Source organism: Drosophila serrata, unplaced genomic scaffold (genome assembly GCF_035046125.1).
Source record: "Drosophila serrata isolate PLE 108 unplaced genomic scaffold, ASM3504612v1 contig_245, whole genome shotgun sequence".
Lineage (NCBI taxonomy): Eukaryota > Metazoa > Arthropoda > Insecta > Diptera > Drosophilidae > Drosophila > Drosophila serrata.
Window position 1 is genome coordinate 4,057,483 of NW_028257143.1, and position 20,309 is coordinate 4,077,791.

The 20,309-nt window shown below is 35.3% G+C and overlaps 3 protein-coding genes and 1 long non-coding RNA gene across 10 annotated transcripts in view; 2 read left to right on the top strand and 2 right to left on the bottom strand.

Annotated features, from left to right (window-relative positions):
* The first annotated feature begins 490 nt into the window (after positions 1 to 490).
* On the top strand, positions 491 to 4,826 carry LOC110185070 (uncharacterized). Its single transcript, XM_020953750.2, has 5 exons — positions 491 to 902; positions 990 to 2,462; positions 2,533 to 2,820; positions 2,886 to 3,012; positions 4,278 to 4,826. The coding sequence occupies exons 1-5, from the start codon at positions 573 to 575 to the stop codon at positions 4,433 to 4,435; spliced, it is 2,376 nt and encodes a 791-aa protein (XP_020809409.1). The 5' UTR covers positions 491 to 572; the 3' UTR covers positions 4,436 to 4,826.
* An 81-nt stretch (positions 4,827 to 4,907) lies between these two features.
* On the bottom strand, positions 4,908 to 6,486 carry CycK (cyclin K). Its single transcript, XM_020953752.2, has one exon. The coding sequence runs from the start codon at positions 6,199 to 6,201 to the stop codon at positions 4,981 to 4,983; it is 1,221 nt and encodes a 406-aa protein (XP_020809411.2). The 5' UTR covers positions 6,202 to 6,486; the 3' UTR covers positions 4,908 to 4,980.
* An 835-nt stretch (positions 6,487 to 7,321) lies between these two features.
* The window catches only part of LOC110185133 (uncharacterized), a 49,745-nt gene continuing 36,757 nt past the window's right edge, over positions 7,322 to 20,309 (top strand). For 4 of the 6 annotated variants that reach the window (XR_015271510.1, XM_086832164.1, XM_086832161.1 and 1 more), the window contains exon 1: positions 7,322 to 7,907. The gene's annotated coding sequence lies outside the window, so the exon portion shown is untranslated. Of the gene's footprint in view, positions 7,908 to 18,120; positions 18,589 to 20,309 lie in introns of those variants that run through there. The other 2 variants (XM_020953830.2, XM_086832162.1) reach the window with 2 other exon arrangements.
* Positions 8,040 to 18,276, bottom strand: LOC147643858 (uncharacterized). 2 transcript variants are annotated; one of them, XR_015271513.1, is made up of 4 exons: positions 18,080 to 18,212; positions 17,951 to 18,016; positions 8,666 to 8,820; positions 8,040 to 8,604 (listed from the first exon to the last, which is right to left on the bottom strand). It is a non-coding gene; the product is annotated as an uncharacterized LOC147643858 (long non-coding RNA). The 2 variants fall into 2 exon arrangements; XR_015271512.1 differs by lacking the exons at positions 8,040 to 8,604; positions 8,666 to 8,820 and having other exon boundaries at positions 17,511 to 18,016; positions 18,080 to 18,276.

Genomic DNA, 20,309 nt, shown 5'->3' on the forward strand with positions numbered 1-20,309 from the left:
GTAAAAATTTTCCGATCATTGCTATGGCAGCTTTGTATATGATTTAGTCGTCCGATCCGGCCCGTTACGACATACATATATATGAGTGAGAGTATTTAGAAGACTAACTAAAAAGTTTCATTCAGAAAGCTTTAAAACTGAGAGATAAGATAAAAAACGGACAGAGGGAAATACACACATCGCTAGATTGACTCGGCTGTTGGCAATGATCAAGAATATATATAGTTTATGTGGTCGAAGATTTTGGCGAAAATCACGATAGATAAAGCTTATATTCGGCTGCATTTTAAAATAATAATAATAAGTCTGCAAAACAAGTAATTGTTTTGTTGGTAGTTTTTTTTTTCGTTAACTTTTAATGCTATAAGTGTTAGCTAGTATTTAATATTCATGCACAGTTTACAATATATAATACTTATGTCTAAAAAATAAATTTAAAAACTAATATGCAAATAATCATTTGATTTTTAAAGTGTAATCGATAGTTAAATAAAGGTAATCGATACCACCGACATTCTTCGAGTTCCAACTTGGTATCGGTATTGCGCTGCCATCTCTAGGGCATCAAAGGAATGGATTTTCGTGAAATAAATAGATTAAACTGGCGTTTGCATCTGAATAACAATAACAACCTCGTTCAGTACACTGCGGTCAACAGGTACAACGATCCTGATGCATCGGGCGAACAGCACGGAGAGGAGCTCCTACTCAGACAAATCGATTGTGCGACGGGGGCAACAACAAGAATGGGTACGAAACAAAAACACCCAGCAACAACTCTGGTGCAGGCCGTAGACGCAGAGGATGATGAAGGTGTGTGTGGGGGTGGGTGTGGTATCGGAATTGGAGCAGGCGACTGCGCCGCGGCTGCAATAGTTGCCACCGAATGCGGTAGTGATAAGGCGAGTGTGATTTTCTTATTTTCCCCGTCTATGTGCATGTGTCCCTAACTGTTTGTGGTTATCCCTAATTGTTCTTCGTTTCTGCAGAATGGAGGCGCATCCTACTGCGATTTTGAAATAGACTTGGCTGGTGGATATGGACAGGCAGCCGCAGCTCTCTCGCCCACCGATGCGGTAGGGGTAGGGGTCGGGGGCCTCAGTTCCAGTCGCACCTCTATGAACAATTCAACCGAGAATCTAAGCTATGCCAGTGACAACTTTTACGGCGACGACCTTATTTTGCTGGATGATGACGATGACGTCGAGGCGGAAGAGATATCACTTAACTCTGACGATTGCGTTTACGCCTATCGAGGTGACGGGGCGGATTTCGACCAAGCCCTGGAGGCCAATGCCATGGGCAGGGGCAGGCAACATCAGCAGGAAATCGGCCTTGGGCCTAGCAGCACTGGTGGTGCAGGATGTGGCGGTAGCTTGATATGCGGAGACGATGAGACAGAGTTCCTGGAAATGGATTTTGAACCGGACCCGTCGTCGGAGCTGGAGTTTGCCGGCGGAGGGGCTCAAAATCTGGGATCAGCCTTGCCACAGGCTAATCTACTACTAATGCAGCGCGACTTCAGCCAAATGAGTGGCGTCGTCGGGGCAACACCCACACACGGCAGGCAGCTTTACAGCTCACCTATTGACGATTTTCCGCTGCAAGAAGACATCCTGCAGCAACAAAAGCAACGCCTAAGTAAAAAATTTGCTCGCATTAGCCTAAACTTGGACCAGATCAAAGACGGAGGAGGAAGCGGTGGATGTGGTGTACATATCGACGAGATAATGGGCGGTGGCGATGAGAAGGTTGTGGACACCATAACCGGGGGCGGGCCATCGTCCGCCCAGGCGCACTCGCTGCCAAGCACATTATACGCGAGTGCTAATTTCGCTAGGAGTACCAGTGTGCCCAGCGCCCATCCAGAGCCCAAGTTGACGGGAGCAAAACCCAAACGGCTGTCCCACTCTTCGTCCGTGATGTCGAAAAGCAGCGCTAGTGCCTCTACAAAGTCGCGCCGCTCTCATAACTCCACCAGTTTCGATGAACGTTGTTACAGCTGCACCGATTTTCGGGCCCCCGGCAACCAGCAGCTCCAGCAATCAGTTGCAGCACAACCAGGTGCAGAAGAAGGTGCCGCTACCATGCTTATGGCTGCTGCCGCCATGGTGGCCTTGGCCTCTTCTCCCTCGTCCATGGCACACTTTGACACTAGTAACGAGGAAAACTGCTTGGACTGTCTTGAAAAGGAGTTCCTGGCAAATACCATCGGCAAGGTCCTAGACCCAAGCACGTGCCCGAAGTGCCGGAGGCGAACCGGGGCTCGTGGAAGCTGCATGTCTCTCTACACCCGAGTAGAGCAGACACGATGTCGCAGCGGTTCGCCTGTATACTTCGACGAGGGCGGTAGACTGTTTGCCGGCTGGCATAGCTCATCCGGAGTTGGAAACGTGCCCGATCTCGGTGGCAGCAACCAAAGGTTTATTTCTTGTGATAATAATTTCTCCAGCGGCGTACAGGTGAGTTTCCCTTTGAAGCTTAAGATGTGTAATTTGCAACGAAAAATGATTATCTTCATTTAACCCGCAGATGCTTAAGAAAAAATTTTCGACCGTGCCACTTGTTACGCGTCTATCCACGGATAGGACGTGCGACGAGGAACACCTAGTGCAGGCATTAGACCATCTGCACGTGTCATATGACCAGGCGCTACTGAGAGGCTATTTTGAACATTTGGTCGCGCGGCGATCCGCCGAATGCAGTTTGAATCTCAAGCAGTTGTTGTTGCAGACCTCAAAGAGTCAAGGAAATCATCGCAAACTCAAAAAGCTTATTGAGCTGGCGACCCATAACCAGCTAGTCGTGCAATTTAAACGGGTTTGTCGACTGCCTTTTGAGAACTTTTATGTTATTTTTCGTAATTAATATTCTCTTTTTTACAGGCCAAGGCATGTCAAACTGATGTTGTCCCCGTCAAGGTGTCTGATATACTGGAGGCCTGGGCATGCAAGCGAGATCTCTCTATGCTGCGGCAACTAGATGCGCGCTTCCATCGCGCGAATGTGATAGGTAAGATTATTATTAATTCCGAGAGGTATCCTTAGTATTCGGTACTTTTAATCAAGCCTTGAAGTTTATTTGATAAAACAAAAACAATTTACAAGAAAGGTCGCATACTGTCCGGGTTTTTGAATTCATTTCATTTTTCTAGTATCTTAGTTAAATAATACGAAATTCATCGAGTTAATGGTAAAAAATATTTCTTAAAAAACGCAACAAGTTCGGTTTACGGAAAATCCCTCTTTATGGTCCATTGAGGAAAGGAACGAATGTGTGTTTACGATTGTTGTAAATGCCCATATGTTATCTAGCATTTATTCAAGATAAAAAAATATTTGTAGACCAATGAAATAATTATAAACGACGTTCTGCATCACTTTTCCTATATAATGGATTGTCCCAGAACTTCCGCAGAAGAACTCTACATGCAGAACTCGCAATTTCAAAAATATTGATTTATTTGGAAATGACAAATGTTTGAACCAAAAGTTGTCAAATATTTGATATTTTTGCTTGAGCTAAAGTGTGATACAAATTTCAAATAGTTAAGATTTCAGAAATAATAAATCAATCTAAACAGCCTAATAAATTTTAAAAGATTAAAAAATCTATTGCAAATAAATTCTACTATGGTGTTGCCTTTACGGATTCGACGTAAAGGTGTCACAGATAAGGTATTTGTTGCTGGGGGATGGTAACTTATTTTGTTCTGCTGTTCTTGTGTTGAAAGAAAAAATGCTCCTATTGTTTTTATATGTATTTAAATAAGTTACTTTCCAAGAATGTCTGGTGACTGCATCCTCCTAAAGCTGCTGTAAAGAACTCGCTCGCAATTCGCCCGTTTAACTTGGAGGTTTTTGCTGGTCAACAGTTTCCCTGGTCTACATTATAAATGTTGGACCCTTTAAATGTTGACATGCCCGTCTGTCTATTTCTATGCAAAATAATCTCTCAGGTCTTAAGCAATCTAATTAAAGCTGGTCTGCTTTCTCTTCTTATTATTGTATATCTAAGCCAGAATAGGCCTGATCAAAAGATTTGAAAACTATTTGATTTTCTAAATATTTCATCTACTTTGAGATATGGTAATTTTGTATAATTCTAGAATGTTAGTATTTTATAAAAATCTGATCTGTGTATACAAAAGCACAGGAAAATGAGGAAAAGTTCGGTGTTTTAACTTATAACTGTTTTATATATATATTAGTTTTTTTCATATGAGAGACATGTTTACATTTCTATTTTAATTTGTGTTTTTTTTTCTCGGCTTTCAGGCAAGGTCGGTCACATAGTGCGGCAAGCTACAGCGGCGAACCCCTCAACGGCTCTTGGTGCATCCTCCTCTTCAACATTCAAACGCGTCTTGCCCGAGTTTCTTATGATCCCGCAGTATTACGAGAGTGGGGAGCTGACGCTAACCCGCAAATGTTAGAATTAACTCGCCGCATGCTCACTTCCAGTACACAGATATGCAACCAGAACATTGAATTGTTTATACTTACATATGTACATATGTACTATGTTAGTTTGTTTTTTGTTAAGTTACGTAATGAGAGCAACATTTGGGAGTGTATGTACGGTGTACCCGCAAGGCCCAAGACTGGGACAAAACAGCTCCTAAACCATACGATTACTGTTAAATAAACAATATATTTTAGTATGTGTACGTTTATCGAATAACCAGCATTGCAATATTTATGTACTCTCATTATCCATGTATGTATATGTCAAGCAACAAATACCCCGTCTCGTACATGCATAGCTTAGCTTGTATACAAGGAATATAGATCTGAATAAATGATAAGTATCTAATTTACCACCAAGTACACCACAATTTAACCTAATGCGCAGTGTCAACTGCTGGTGGACCCCAACTCCAAAGAATTTATGTTGGACAGAGGAAATTTTGTTTTTTAATAAAATTGTGTTTTATTAATTATTAACCTTGCATAATCTGTAAGCCGATAATAATCTGATCTAGTATCGCTGCTGGCGTGCGCCGGCATTGTAATAGCCCCCGCCACCGGGTCCAGGCGGTAGAGTGGCAGGAGGTATCGGCGGAGGAGGGGCCACTGTCGCGGCGCCATAGTGCGTTAACAGCGGCTGCTGCTGGACGCCCCAGCCGGGAGCGCCGGGGTAGGGGGGCATAGGCACTACTGGTGGTGGCGGTGGAGGAGGAGCATGATACAGATGATAACCGCCTGTTCCCTGACCATGTGGAAGGGACGGCATAGAGTCGCTAGAGGAACCCAAGCCGGGCACTGCGCTGGCCAGCGACTTTATGATCTGAATATTGTTGACATCCAGCAGGCTACCATTGCCACTGACTGCAGGTGGAGGTGGTGGCGGTTGTGCTTGTGCGGCAGGTGCTACAAGGCCTCCAGACTGACTTGTCGGCTTGCCCAGCGTGGGACTATCCGCCCGACTGGGGGGCTTCTGGGGCGGACTACCAGGTTGGTGGGCCTCCTTCTGGGTGGACTGATATAGGTCTAGCACCTGGTGGCAAATGTCTTCCAGTATTTCCATTGTCACGTCAGAGACGAACATGTCCCACCACCGCTGGTGCTGCGGCTGACGGCCGTCCCAGTCCTGCACGGTGAACTTGCTGAGCTTGCTTGCCAGGTGGATGAGTGCCACAGCAATGATCTCTGGCTCCCACTGTAGGCAGACCACGGTGCTAAGCGAGTCGTTAACAAAATTCCACGCCATCTGGACCATCTTCTGAAGCTTTTGCTGGTCTCCTTTAAAGCATTTAGCGTACTTGAGCAGGAACGTGTACGGATGCTCCACCTGCAGGTCAAATTTTATAGTCTGCAACAGGATTCGCTCTAGCGTCATCACTTCCTCCTTGGGATCCTCACCGAAGGAATAAAAGTAATTGTCACTTAGTATTCCGCGCGCCGTTTTAATAATGTCGCGACACTTTTTAGGCGTTTCCTCAACTTTGCCGGCGAAGAAAAGGCAACAGCAGGCAGTCACATAGCGTGGAAAGCTTCGGAACGAGTGGAACATGTAAAAGCGGTGAAAGTACACTACGCCGGTGGCCATTGTGTTGTGGCCCAGGCCCATTTTCGTGCCACACTCCATAATAAAGCGGGCGCCTTCTTTTCGATAGCGCCGCTCAGTCTCGAAACTGATTCCGTCTAGGATCGAAGGTGTCTCACGAAGTTCCTTTTTGTCATAGTACCAACACGGCATGTCGTCGGCCGATAAGATTTTCTTTTGTGAAAATTTGTGTTAGGGGTGCAACAATGTCAGCAAAGTTAGCATGACAAGGACGGGGACGGAGCTCAGCGTGTCCTCCGATGTGAAGTTTTAAATAATTGAATAAATTCTATCCCTTGAATTGTAAACTAATTACTGTTTACAATTTTTTTCTTTCTGTATTCGCAGAATTAGAGGTGGACGTTTTTGGGATAATCGATGTTTTCCTGAATTTGACTGAATATCGATACTTTAGTATGTACAGGGAAACAAAAATATATAAATATCTGAATATCGATATGCAATATGTTCTCGGTTTTAACAATCAAAATATTTTCTAACACTGAACGAAACAATCAGCTGAAAATACTTAAAACCCATGATGATCAGCATGAAAGAACCATGAATATCATGAAGAATAATAAAAAAGGAGGAATGCAAAGAGGAAGTATAAATTAATGGTATTGAAATCTGTTGCAACCTTAGTTATTTCTTAAAATTAGTTATTATTTACTAAGTATCTTTATTTCTTATTATTTTTTTTTTTTAAATAAATTTGACAACCAGCCCTTTTAATGCATTGCAACGTCCTAATACAAAATCCTGATCCGATTTTTGAAAAAACAATTTTCGTTCCCGTTTAAAGGATAAGTATTGCAATTTAGTTAGCTTTATTTTACCCTGCATTTCCCATGAAACATTAAGAATACTGTCTAGTCAGGATCTGTCCAGGAATAGGTACATATGTATGTACGTGGGGTAAAAGTTAATCTATTTAGCTGAGAAAGTAATAAATGTATGTCAAAAAAAAGAGTCAAATTCCGCATAGTAGCGAGTCAATCCCAACGGGATCGCTTAAATCGCATGAGCACGGGTTGAGATCTGCAATGACGTTCAGAAAGCTTTCATATATTTAAGGCACATGCATTGTGGGCCCGATTCTTTCTACCACTGGCTTCTTCACGATCGCAGTATGTGATCTGCAAGTAGCTTAACCAGTTTCTTTGTTCACCTCATTCTCAGCTTTTACTTGGTCGTTTTTTCGCCGCCGGTTTCCCTTACTCGGCGTTCTCTCAAACGCGTCCAAGACACGTTTGCAGCTCCGGTGCGCTCCGCTCAGTCGCTCTTCGTACGTTGCCATTGCCAGTTTACCAGCGGGGATCGCGCTCTCTTGGCCAACCGCTTGGCTTGTTAACGTTAACTGTTTTGTCTACTTGTATGTATACTGGCAAGCTTTAGCTTTCTTGCCTCTCTCTGGCATAATCCGTGTTCGGGCTGCGTTCATCTTTCGCTACAATTGTACACACATACAGAAAAAGTAGTTCCAAGTGTCAGAGAAACCATCATCACGACCCAACACAATTACAAAAAATAAATAAATAAGAAAACAGAAGAAAAAAATAAAACGGGCAGCGTAGGAAAAGTGCTTACCTTTTCATTTTTATGTATGTATGTACATATATATATTTACAAAGAAAACACGTTCAAAAAGAAAAAATACAAAAGTTGCCCTGAGAAAAGTTATAAAATACCAAAAAGGTTATGCAGATATCTCCCCTAAACTCCCACGCTGAACTTTTACCTCACTTCATACATATGAACATACATTCATACATATGTATGAATAATGCATGTTGAATATCTTCGGATCACAATTGGAATACTTTTTACGTTATACCCTAGTCTATAACGCTAAATAAGTAAGTACGACTATACGAATTTGCTGCGTCAGTATACAAATTGATAAAAAGATTTTTTTTTTGAGAATAAACTAAAATTAAATGTTATCTGTTAACGGTGCCACTTACCAAACAATAAGTAAAGACAGGAAGTTAAAAAGTGATCTATAATTTATAATCTAATGCACATAAATATGTACATAATTACATACATACATACAAACATACATGTTTTTGTTTTTCGGTTAATCTGTTATTTAGGATATATCTCGTACAACTAATTTTAAAAATTTAATCGTAGATCCAATCAGCCACGTACTCCGCCTTTTGCCGATCATCTTTGGTTTCGGTTAATTTTGTGTACATTTATTATCGATGTTCACCACCGTTGCAATAGTATCAATTTTTATACCCTTGCAGGGTATTATAATTTCAGTCAGAAGTTTGCAACGCAGTGAAGGCGGCACCTCCGACTATATAAAGTATATATATTCTTGATCAGGATCAACAGCCGAGTCGATCTAGCCATGTCCGTCTGTCCGTCAGTCCGTTTCTACGCAAACTAGTCTCTCAGTTGAAGAGCTATTTGAATGAAACTTTGTAGCTAGTCTTCTACGTACTCTCACTCGTTTATACATATGTCGGAAAGGGCCGGATCGGACGACTATATCATATAGCTGCCATAAGAATGATAGAAATATAGAGGGAAAATGCAAATCTGTGAATTTAAAACTGTAAATATAATATGTATTTGTGAATGAAATGAAAGCAGGTATTACCTTATTGTTTTTTAACATAAATATATATAATTTATATTGTATTGATTCCTAGTCATCGGAGTTCTATCTGCAAGGGTAAATAAATTTCGACGTGCCGAAGTTAGCTTCCTTTCTTGATTTTTGTATGTATCTGCGAAGCACGCCTCCTTCTTCGCCTATAAATATGTTATTTTAAAATTTAAATTAAGGAATGAACAACAAAAATAATAATAATTTTTATTGTAATAAGTAACGATTGCGTTCCATAAAGCTGACAAACAAATTGAAATTAAACGATACAATTGGATTTAATGACTTACAGAATGACTCAACTTACAAATATCTTCGAGTCACCGCTTAGGTAATCTCTACGAATTATAAATTAATCTAACCGTTGGATCTCATTTTCTCCTGATTCTCGAATAATATAAATGGGTAAAACATGAGTCGAGATTGCAAAGAACATCGACTGATTTTAAGTATATGGACACATACATATGTACATATATTAATTCGCAATATAGTACATAAAATTTGAATGAAATAAAGCGTTATAATACAAAATGTATGAGAAAATGGTGTTGTACCACTACATTTTACCACATGAAATATGCTTTGTTGTTTTTTTCGCGAGTTGCTTTAAATTTTACTGAGGGTTTGTTTCACAATATGCTAAAAATGTAGATTGCGTGGTGCTTGCATTGTTTTTGGATCGGCTTTGTTGCATGTTGCAAATCGCATTTTTCGCCGTAACACCAACAGACTCTCGGAGGCTTCGTAGCATGAAATATTAAAAAGCTAGTAAGAAAGTTGCAGTCGAGTATGCACGACTGTGGAATACCCGTCACCTAAAACCTTGTGCTTTAAATAATACAAGTACAAAGACAAGAAAGGAAACTTACTTTGAGTAGTCGAAGTTTATATACCATTGCAGTTTGCAATTGAATTATAGAATTGAATCGAAAATTGATCATAATAAAAAAAATTGCATTCTTTAAAGTGCTATTTGTTTATATTTTCAAATGGCCATTTTTTCGATAAATCAAAGTTAAACAAATTCATAAAAAGCGGAAAAAGCACACTCGATTTAAAATTTATAAAATATTGAACGATTTTGTTAATTCCGAAAATGACTAGATCGACTCGGCTGTTGATGCTGATGAAGAAAAGTCGAAAAAGGCTATTTTACGACGTTACGAACTTTTGACTAATATTATAATACCTTGTAAAGGTAAAACAACAATGGAAACTAACTCCAGTAGCCCGAATATTTTACACCCTTGCAACTATTACAATAACACTTGGGAACTGTTATTGAAACTTAAACAAAAATCAATGTATACATATTAATATTTTACAGTTTTTTTTTTATTTCTTCAGGTTATTTTCTCATTAATATTCTCCATATTTTCAGTGAATGAAAATGTTTGGAAACACTAGAAAACTTTCATTTTTTCTCTAAAAATGTCCCGATTATGGACATACATAACATACATATGTACATATGTTCATAAATGTGTACTTGCCACTTGCAAACTTCTGACTGAAATCATAAGAATTATATAAATTACGATAATATGATAATTACGAAGTTTGTCATTGCGCCTATACTTTTCCTATCCATTTTCTGATCGTAGCTATGGAAACTATATAGAAATATATAACATTTTAAAGTGGATTTTTATATTTGTGTAGATTTTGTACTGTTCGTTTCCAATCGTCGATTGTTCAAAATAATGCCTGATAATAAAATATGCCTTTTTTATACCCTTGCAGGGTATTATAATTTCAGTCAGAAGTTTGCAACGCAGTGAAGGAGGCACCTCCGACTATATAAAGTATATATATTCTTGATCAGGATCAACAGCCGAGTCGATCTAGCCATGTCGTCTGTCCGTCTGTCCGTCTGTCCTTCTGTCCGTCTGTCCGTTTCTACGCAAACTAGTCTCTCAGTTTTGAAGCTATCTGAATGAAACTTTGCAGTTAGTCTTCTATATACTCTCACTCGTATATATGTCGGAACGGGCCGGATCGGACGACTATATCATATAGCTGTCATAGGAATAATCGGAAAAGTTTTACAAAAAAAATTATAAAATTTTTCATTTTCAACAGAATTTGATCAAATTTGAGATATAGCCATTTCATATTATTCTACAATTTTGTGTAAAATTTTATGAAAATCGGACGGCTATATCATATAGCTCCCATAGGAACGATCGAGAAATTAATACAATTAATAAGTATAACATTTTCAGTTTTCAAGAGATTTTCATCAAATTTGAGATATAGCCGTTTCATATTATTCTACAATTTTGTGTAAAATTTTATGAAAATTGGACTAATATATCATATAACTCCCATAGGAACGATCGAGAAATTTGAGAGGAATGAGAATGGCGGTGGCTGTTGTCGGAAGACTGACAATCGCGGTGGCGATAACATTTTTAGTTTTCAACAGAATTTAATCAAATTTGAGATATAGCCATTTCATATTATTCTAAAATTTTTTGTAAAATTTTATGAAAATCGGACTACTATATCATATAGCTCCCATAGGAAGGATCGAGAAATTAATACAATTAAATTTATAACTTTTTAGTTTTCAGCAGATTTTCATCAAATTTGAGGTATAGCCATTTTATATAAGTCTTAAATTGTGGCAAATTTCATAAAAATCGGACGACTATATCATATAGGTGCCATACAAACGATCGTTTGATGTAGAGGAAAAATGCAAATCTGTAAATGTAAAACTGCAAATATAATATGTATATGTGAATGAAATGAATGCAGGTATTACTTCATTGTTTTTTAACACAAATATATATAATTTATATTGTATGGATTCCTATTCATAGAAGTTCTATCTGCAAGGGTATATAAACTTCGGCGTGCCGAAGTTAGCTTCCTTTCTTGTTTCATGTAAAATCTTCAAAGTTTCATCGTAGATGTATGTAGATCTAATACTAAGAGTTTTTAATTTTTATTTGACTGTGTAAAACAGTATTTTATTTGAATTTGAATTTTCAATAACGATTTGTATTTCCGATTGTATTGTTTTTAGGGCATTATTAATAACTTTATAAATCAAGGATGTATTTAACGTTTATATACATATGTACATAAGTAAAAAAAATACATTGCATTCTCTGTCGCTCTCAACTTCTGTTATTTTCTGTCGCATGGAAACAACTGCAATATGTTATATGTAATACAATTTTCTAATTATAATAATAATTTATTAATAATATTTCCTGGTTCTACAAAATGACTCTTATAAATTAGTACGCTAATCCGAAAACGAAATGCAAAACTTTTAATATATATATATATATATATATATATATATACATTTTATATATATATATTTTATTTAATGAAAATACGTGTATACATATAATATATATAATATAATACTCATATAAAATAATGTAATCTTAACAATATGAAACTAAAATAAAAAAAAACCAATTTTATTAATTTTTAAAATTTACAACATCTCTAGAATATTGTCCCAAAAGTTGCGCTCTTACGGATAGCCGGCTTAGAACTCAAAATGATACATTTGTAGATGCGTTTCTCTCAAAATTGTTTATGTCAAGCTTTATCGAAATCTACTTAGTCGATCTTGACCGTGATATACAGAGGTGGTGGTCATATGTATTTAGACAAATTCAAAATTATTTTCACCTCCAAACTAATTTTTGTTATTATTCTTGTTGTTGACCGACTTCCATGAAATTTTTTTTATTGCATAGATTGATCTATTCAGAAACAAGCAGAAAACGAAAACAAAATATAACGGTAGGACAATATTAAAAGCAAAAAGAAAATATGTCTATATATTTTGGATTCAGCTTATTAAACTCAATTCCAACCAATTGATGAAGGCATCGATACCTAAGCAAATTTTTTTAAACTATTAATAAAGTAACTTATGAGATTGTCATATTAAAAAATATATTAAATTTTAATAGCATTAAACTTAAGACGAAAATAAATGATGTGTAAATATTACACTGTAGATGCATCTATTCTTCTACTTATAGCACTTTTCTATGAACCGTTGTCTTCCGAATTCCTTCTACGCAATAAAGAAAATTTCAGGGAAAACGGTCAACAGCAACAAGAATAACAACTAAAAGAAATTTGGCTGTGAAAATGGTCGTTGTGTAAATACTTTTGACTACCTTTGTAATTTACCACATATAGATGTTTCACAAAGGATATTATATTTTATATGACCTTGTAGGTCAAAAAACCGGAATATACTTATCCGAACGTTTTGGAAGCGCTGAACTCCGATCTGGCTTCAAAAAATTTCCGATACGTCGCATTTTCAAAGTATTTCAACTTGAAAGTTTTTAAAATTTAAACGATTTTTCCTAATTTAAATTTTGAATGTACATAACGTAACAATTTTTTTACGACACAAGCTTAGATTAAAGTAACTGCACCTCAAATTTACTAAAACAGAATTTTTTCCTGCTTTCTGTTTGCATTGAAGAAGACCCTATAAAATATATATGAACATTCTTGATCAGCAAAAGCCAAGTCGATTTAGCCATGTCCGTATATTAGTTCGTCCGTCCGTTCGTCTGTCTACGTTTCTACGCAAATAGCTGTCATAGAAACGATCGAAAAGTTTTTAGAAAAAAAGTTTGAACTTTTTCCGTTTTCAAAAAAATGTGATAAAATTGAGATATAGGCGATTTATATTATTTTAGAATTTCGATTTTAGTTTTATGAAAATCGGACCGATTTATCTTATATTTAGCTGCCATACAAACGATCGTTAGAGAAAGGGGAAAATGAAACACCATGAATGTGATACTGTAACTGTAAAATTGTATAAGGTGAAGTTAATGTCTGTAGTAACTGTTATAATATTTAAAATAAATATATATGATTTATATTGATTATTCTTAGTGATTGAATTGCAATCTGCAAGGGTGTGTAAACTTTGTTGTGCCAAAGTTACCTTCCTTTCTTGTTAATTTTAGGTCTTTATAAATTCGAGCATATCAAGACAATGAGAATTAGCATGATCCATGCTCCTTTTTATACCCTTGCAGGGTATTATAATTTCAGTCAGAAGTTTGCAACGCAGTGAAGGAGGCACCTCCGACTATATAAAGTATATATATTCTTGATCAGGATCAACAGCCGAGTCGATCTAGCCATGTCCGTCTGTCCGTCTGTCCGTCAGTCCGTTTCTACGCAAACTAGTCTCTCAGTTGAAGAGCTATCTGAATGAAACTTTGCAGTTAGTCTTCTATATACTCTCACTCGTATATATGTCGGAACGGGCCGGATCGGACGACTATATCATATAGCTGTCATAGTTTTAGAAAAAAAATTATAAAATTTTTAGTTTTCAACAGAATTTGATCAAATTTAAGATATAGCCATTTCATATTATTCTACAATTTTGTGTAAAATTTTATGAAAATCGGACGGCTATATCATATAGCTCCCATAGGAACGATCAAGAAATTAATTCAATTAATAAGTATCACATTTTCAGTTTTCAACAGATTTTCATCAAATTTGAGGTATAGCCATTTTATATAAGTCTTAAATTTTGTGGCAAATTTCATAAAAATCGGACGACTATATCATATAGGTGCCATACAAACGATCGTTTGATGTAGAGGAAAAATGCAAATCTGTGAATGTAAAACTGCAAATATAATATGTATAGGTGAATGAAATGAAAGCAGGTATTACTTCATTGTTTTTTAACACAAATATATATAATTTATATTGTATGGATTCCTATTCATAGAAGTTCTATCTGCAAGGGTATATAAACTTCGGCGTGCCGAGGTTAGCTTCCTTTCTTGTTACCCATAATTTTAGGGTACCGCGTATCTCACAGGTTGTATAGATAATAGAATATATTATATAGATTTTTTATACCCTTGCAGGGTATTATAATTTTGGTCAGAAGTTTAGTGATGGAGTCATTTTCGACCCTATAAAGTATATACATATATTCTTGATCAGCATCAACAGCCGAGTCGATCTAGCTATGTCCGTCTGTCCTTCTGTCTATCTGTCCGTTTCTACGCAAACTAGTCTCCCAGTTTTAAAACTATCTGAACGAAATTTTCATTTAGTCTTCTATATACTCTCTTTCGTATATCTGTCGTAACGGGCCGGATCGGACGAATATATTATATAGCTGTCATAGGAAGAATCGAAAAATTTTTAGAAAAAAAAAATTTTAATTTTCCATTTCTTGAAGATTTTAAATTTTTATAGTATTCTAGAATTTTGTTCAAAATTTTATGAAAATCTGACTACTGTATCATATAGCACCATTCATGAAAATCGAAAGACTGTATCATAGAAACTATCTTTAAATATATAGAAAAGTGGAAAACTGTAAAACTGTAAATAAAATAAGTTGTTTGAACAGAAATATATATAAGTTACATTGTATTAATTATTAATTATTGAATTGCAATCTGCAAGGGTGTCGAAGTTAGCTTTCTTTCATGGTTGCTTGTAAACTTGGAAGAATAATGCTTTTTTATGCAAGTTTTTCCCAAGAGCACGGCGGACTATGGCAGATTATTTATTGTTCCTTTAAAATATGTTTCCTTTAAAACTTAGCAACCCCTTATAAAGATTAAACTAGAGATCCTCCCATCCTGGTAAAACTTCATAATATATATTTTCTTTGAAATAACAACATACTCACTAATGATTTCGTTTTCCAGTTACAAAAGAAATATTTCTGGTGTATCGGTCTGCTATTTCCAACTACTTCGTCACACTTTTTATCTCTGCCTAGAAAACCGGTGCCTAAAACATTCCCAAATGACCTTGTTCCCACCGAACTTAATTTGCTGAAGTCGGCAAATGCCAGCGGAAGAAAGAAACGAAGCCAGAGAAAAACAAAGAGCGACTGACAGTCTAAATTCAAATCAGAGTTAAGTTTAATTTACGATCTGGGTGAACCAAGCTTTCGTTGGATTTTGGAAACCTTTATGCCTTGATGTCATATTCCGGAATCCCTAGTGTGCTAAATTTATGCATGTTGGCTTGCCAACTTCCTTTCTCAGATCTTCTATATACCCGAAACACTGCGGCTGCTAATGCAACCTTTTATCTTCTTCTAAGTCGTCAAAACTAAAAAAAGTTATAATTTTTAATTGTATTAATTTTCTCGATCTTACCTATGGCAGCTACATATGTATAAACTTGAAACAAAATTGTAAAAAAAAATAAAATGGATATATTTTAAATTTAATGACAATCGTTAAACGCGCTTTGAGATATTTGGCAACTTTGTATAGATTTCTAATTCTCAAAAATTTTTGAAAAGTCCAATCTTTTCCTAAAGCAAATATCGTTTGATAGGTATATTAAGTAGTTGCACTGTTTATACACTCTGTGCTCATTGTCACAACGACTCCCTTTAATAATATAATATATAATATATAATATATAATATATAATATATAATATATAATATATAATATATAATATATAATATATAATATATAATATATAATATATAATATATAATATATAATATATAATATATAATATATATTATATATAATATATAATATATAATATATAATATATAATATATAATATATAATATATAATATATAATATATAATATATAATATATAATATATAATATATAATATATAATATATAATATATATTATATAAAAGGGAGTCGGTTTTTGTTTTAAATAAGACACGAAAATGAAAGTCTAGAGTGTGCAAAAACGTAGCGAGCGTGTAACTTTTGTTTGAATTTTGTGTGAAACGCCCAAGTTTATTACTCTTTAAACTTTGACTCATGGTTTAAGCTACATCACAAAGCTAAGTAACTATATATATATGTATATAAAATAAAATGCGGGGAGCAAACAACAAGGTCGTGAAAGGCTTTAAGGGTTTCTTTTACTTTAAAATTAAGTTCGGTTATTAATGAAATTTAAATCGTATATATAATCAGATCGAAATACATATATTCTGTATATGTTCATATATACTACGACGTTCAAGCATCAGAAGACTATCCGAAACAAAGATAACGGGGTTTTTAAAAATAAAATAGTGAAAAAATTTATCAAATTTTTTACAGCATAATTCACAATTACCACAGTTTGCCCATAACTTTTTTCATACCGTTTTTTTTTAAATTTTTTAAATTAATTAATTAATTTAATTAAATTTAAAAATTGGTTAGTAAATATCGGAGATATTAGGGGATGAAGTTTCTGTGCATGTTAAACCTTTGCAACAACAACATTTGTGTTGGCAGCAACGAGTGTTGCTAAACATGTCGCTAGCAACATTGTATATGCATATAGCATATTTTTGGTTTTTAAGGGGGGGGGGGGGGTATTACATGTTTTTTTTATATTATTTTTTTTTTTCATTGAATGCATAATATCTTAAGAATATTGGTAACAATTTCAAGTCAATCAAAGCAAAATGTACGAAGTTATGAGTATTTTTCTACTTACCGGATTTTCGTTTTACCCTGGATTTTTTTTGCATTTAAAACTTTAAAGTGTTTTTCCCACAACTCACGTTTTTAAAGACGGTGCCAGTCATAACTTCAAAACTACTGCACCGATCCTTTTGAAATTTTAAACACTATTTCTGTACATATTTTGCGAGGTAACGCTGTCGGGGTTTTTTTTTTTTAATTTTGATTTTACAATGACAATTTGAATTTTTTGATTTCCGATGATCCGGCACCAATTTATGATTGGCATCGCAGTTCAACCTTTTTTTCGAGACACGTCCGAAAAATTGCTAGCATTGCCATATTTTTGAATATTTCTTTATACAAATTTTATAAGACATTCTTCGAATGTTATAGTTTAGTGTACTATGCGTTAAACAAATATATTTTAACTGTTCCAGAGACCCTACACATTTATTTATACATACATATGTACATGTGTCCCATTCTGATACAATTCGAAAGAAAAATACATATGACAGAGATAAAAGGCTTATACTTATATGTACACATGTATTTGCTACCCATTGCTGATTTAAAACATTGAAGACAAGCGCAATTAACAGTTGCTTTGAAAAATATGGTTTTTGAAATTTTTTTAACAAAAATTGGATTGTCATGAACCCTAATCTTTGTATCTACACAAAAACAAAAACTTGTTAAATTGTTTGTTTGATCTCCTCGTATGTATATAGAATGTAGGTATGCATGATCAATGATACATATGATAGATACATATATGATATATGATATGTGTGATGATTCATGTATTGTTTATATGTTCAAAAATCAAATACATTCCGGTATGCAGCTCAGGTTATTCTATAGTTTCCTTATCCCAAAGTCCTTCGAAACAACTGTTCCTAAATGGGGTATGTAGGTATTTGTTAAATTTAATTAGAAACCCCTTTGATGGGTATACAAACAGAAATACGTTACGATAGCGTTGCAGGCGTTGGCGAGCGTGTGATTTTAGCTAGTATTCAAGCGTACCTCAAACGCTACGGTCGGCGGTATAGCGGTGTCGTCGCCTTTACGGTTGGAACACGACCGATCGGTGTTCTAGGGGCCTCGGTTACCGCTCCCTAATCAGACTTACGTTACGATCGTAAGCAGTGGTACTAAAGGAACAACGAAATGAAATGAAATTGACAACGAGATCGCATATAGTACTATGTACATACATACCTACATTCATATGTACATATGTAGTTCGCAATAACCGATATTCGACGCTGTGCGTAATATATATATACATATATATATATGTATAAGTGTATATATATACATATGTACGTGTGTGTTAAGAGAGCGCTTATCAGGGCGCACGATAACCTTGCCTTTTAAAATATAACATTCAGTGTTCCTATATGGTCCGTTCCCTATCAACCCACACATGGGTTTTACATTAATTCGAGCACTATCAATGAACCTGGTAATGTAATAATTTAGATAAATGATTGATCTTAAAGAAACATATTAGATTACATCTATTTTTACAGGTCTTATTGACAGAATGTTGTGTTACATTGTGTGTTGCATTTTGGTGGTGTTTAGCAAATTTTTGTGTTTACATACATATGTATATAAATTACTGCTTGAGATTTTAGACGCGAATTGGGAGAATTCGGACCATTGTTATTGTTTACCCTTTAAATCGGTTGCTTAATCAAGCGATAATAATCGCTAACGAGGTCAGATAAAAGTAAAGTTGATACCTTCAATTACAAAAGTATCTGATTTCAATTTTGAACAGTAACAATTTGCATAAACCAACTGCAAAAAAAATTGAAAACTTCTTCATTAGGAACAACAATTTAACAACAATTTAAGAAATGAAGAATACTAGTGAAAGTTGTATCAAATTAAATAAATACATAATTTTTTGATGTAACCAATTAGGGTAGGTCTAGTTCTTTTAGTTTCTGAGATCTGTAATCTGGTTGGTTATAATACGGGTGTGGCTCAAAATAATTAATTAGTAAAGGTAAACATTCGTATATACCCAAAGATAAGATTCGTCGATATGAGACCGCTTAGAGATAAGTTTTAGTGGAAACCGCAAAAGGCTTTTTTGCAATGTATTCGACGAGATCGATTGCATTATATTAAAAAAATAAACTAATTCTAAACTAAATTCTCTTTAAAGCTATATTCATATGTATTTCAAGCTCCGGAAGAGTTTGTTTTGTTTTTCACCTTTTGAACTAGGCACTTACTTTATATACTATTTAGTAATGATTTGGGTTTTTATTAATGGCTTTACTTTATTTCCATTTACACATTGAAATTATAGGAAAAATAATGAAATCCCCACCCCAATAAAAAGTATATATACCGGTATTAGCATATTTTTGGCACTTCAATTACATTATTTCACTATTTAATGAATTGTTTCTGACCAAATCTTAAGTAAATTTCCTATGTTGTGTCTGCGGTTGTGCAGTTGGGTGTTTCGATTCCGTCTATAAATAACTTAAGTTTACACAAAACAAAAAAGAGAAATAAACACACACGCAGAATAGGTCAGATTGCTCCAGTGATGTTAGCGCGAATTTAGTTTTTCCAAATTTACTTTTCTTCACTTTTTAAATCGGGGTGTTCAATACTTTAGACTAATTGCATTATTTCTGCAGTCAATGGGACGCAAAACTCTCTTTTTTTTTGAGTACCATCAATCCGGATATTGCTTAACTGAATACCAGAATCAAATCAAATGAACTAAGAACTTACATAGCTACCAATTTCTGGGTTTTCATTAAAAGGTTATCTATTTTTGGTCGTCTCCACAAATCATGAGAAACTTACATACACATGTATATCTACGCTGTAGTCTTGATATTTGGCTAAGGGAAAAATTTGATAAATAAAGCCGAATGCTAGTGATTTCCGAAATATTTAAGTATGAACATACTATTATTTTCGACTTATTTTCTGTGCATGTATTATAATTTCAGTCAGAAGTTTGCAACGCAGTGAAGAAGGCACCTTTCACCATATAAAGTATATATATTCTTGATCAGCATCAATAGCCGAGTTGATCTAGCCATGTTCGTCTGTCCGTTTCTACGCAAACTAGTCCCTCAGTTTTTTTCTTGTTATTTATTAAATTATTAAAAATCAATGAATTATTAAAAATCAAATCAATGAAATTAA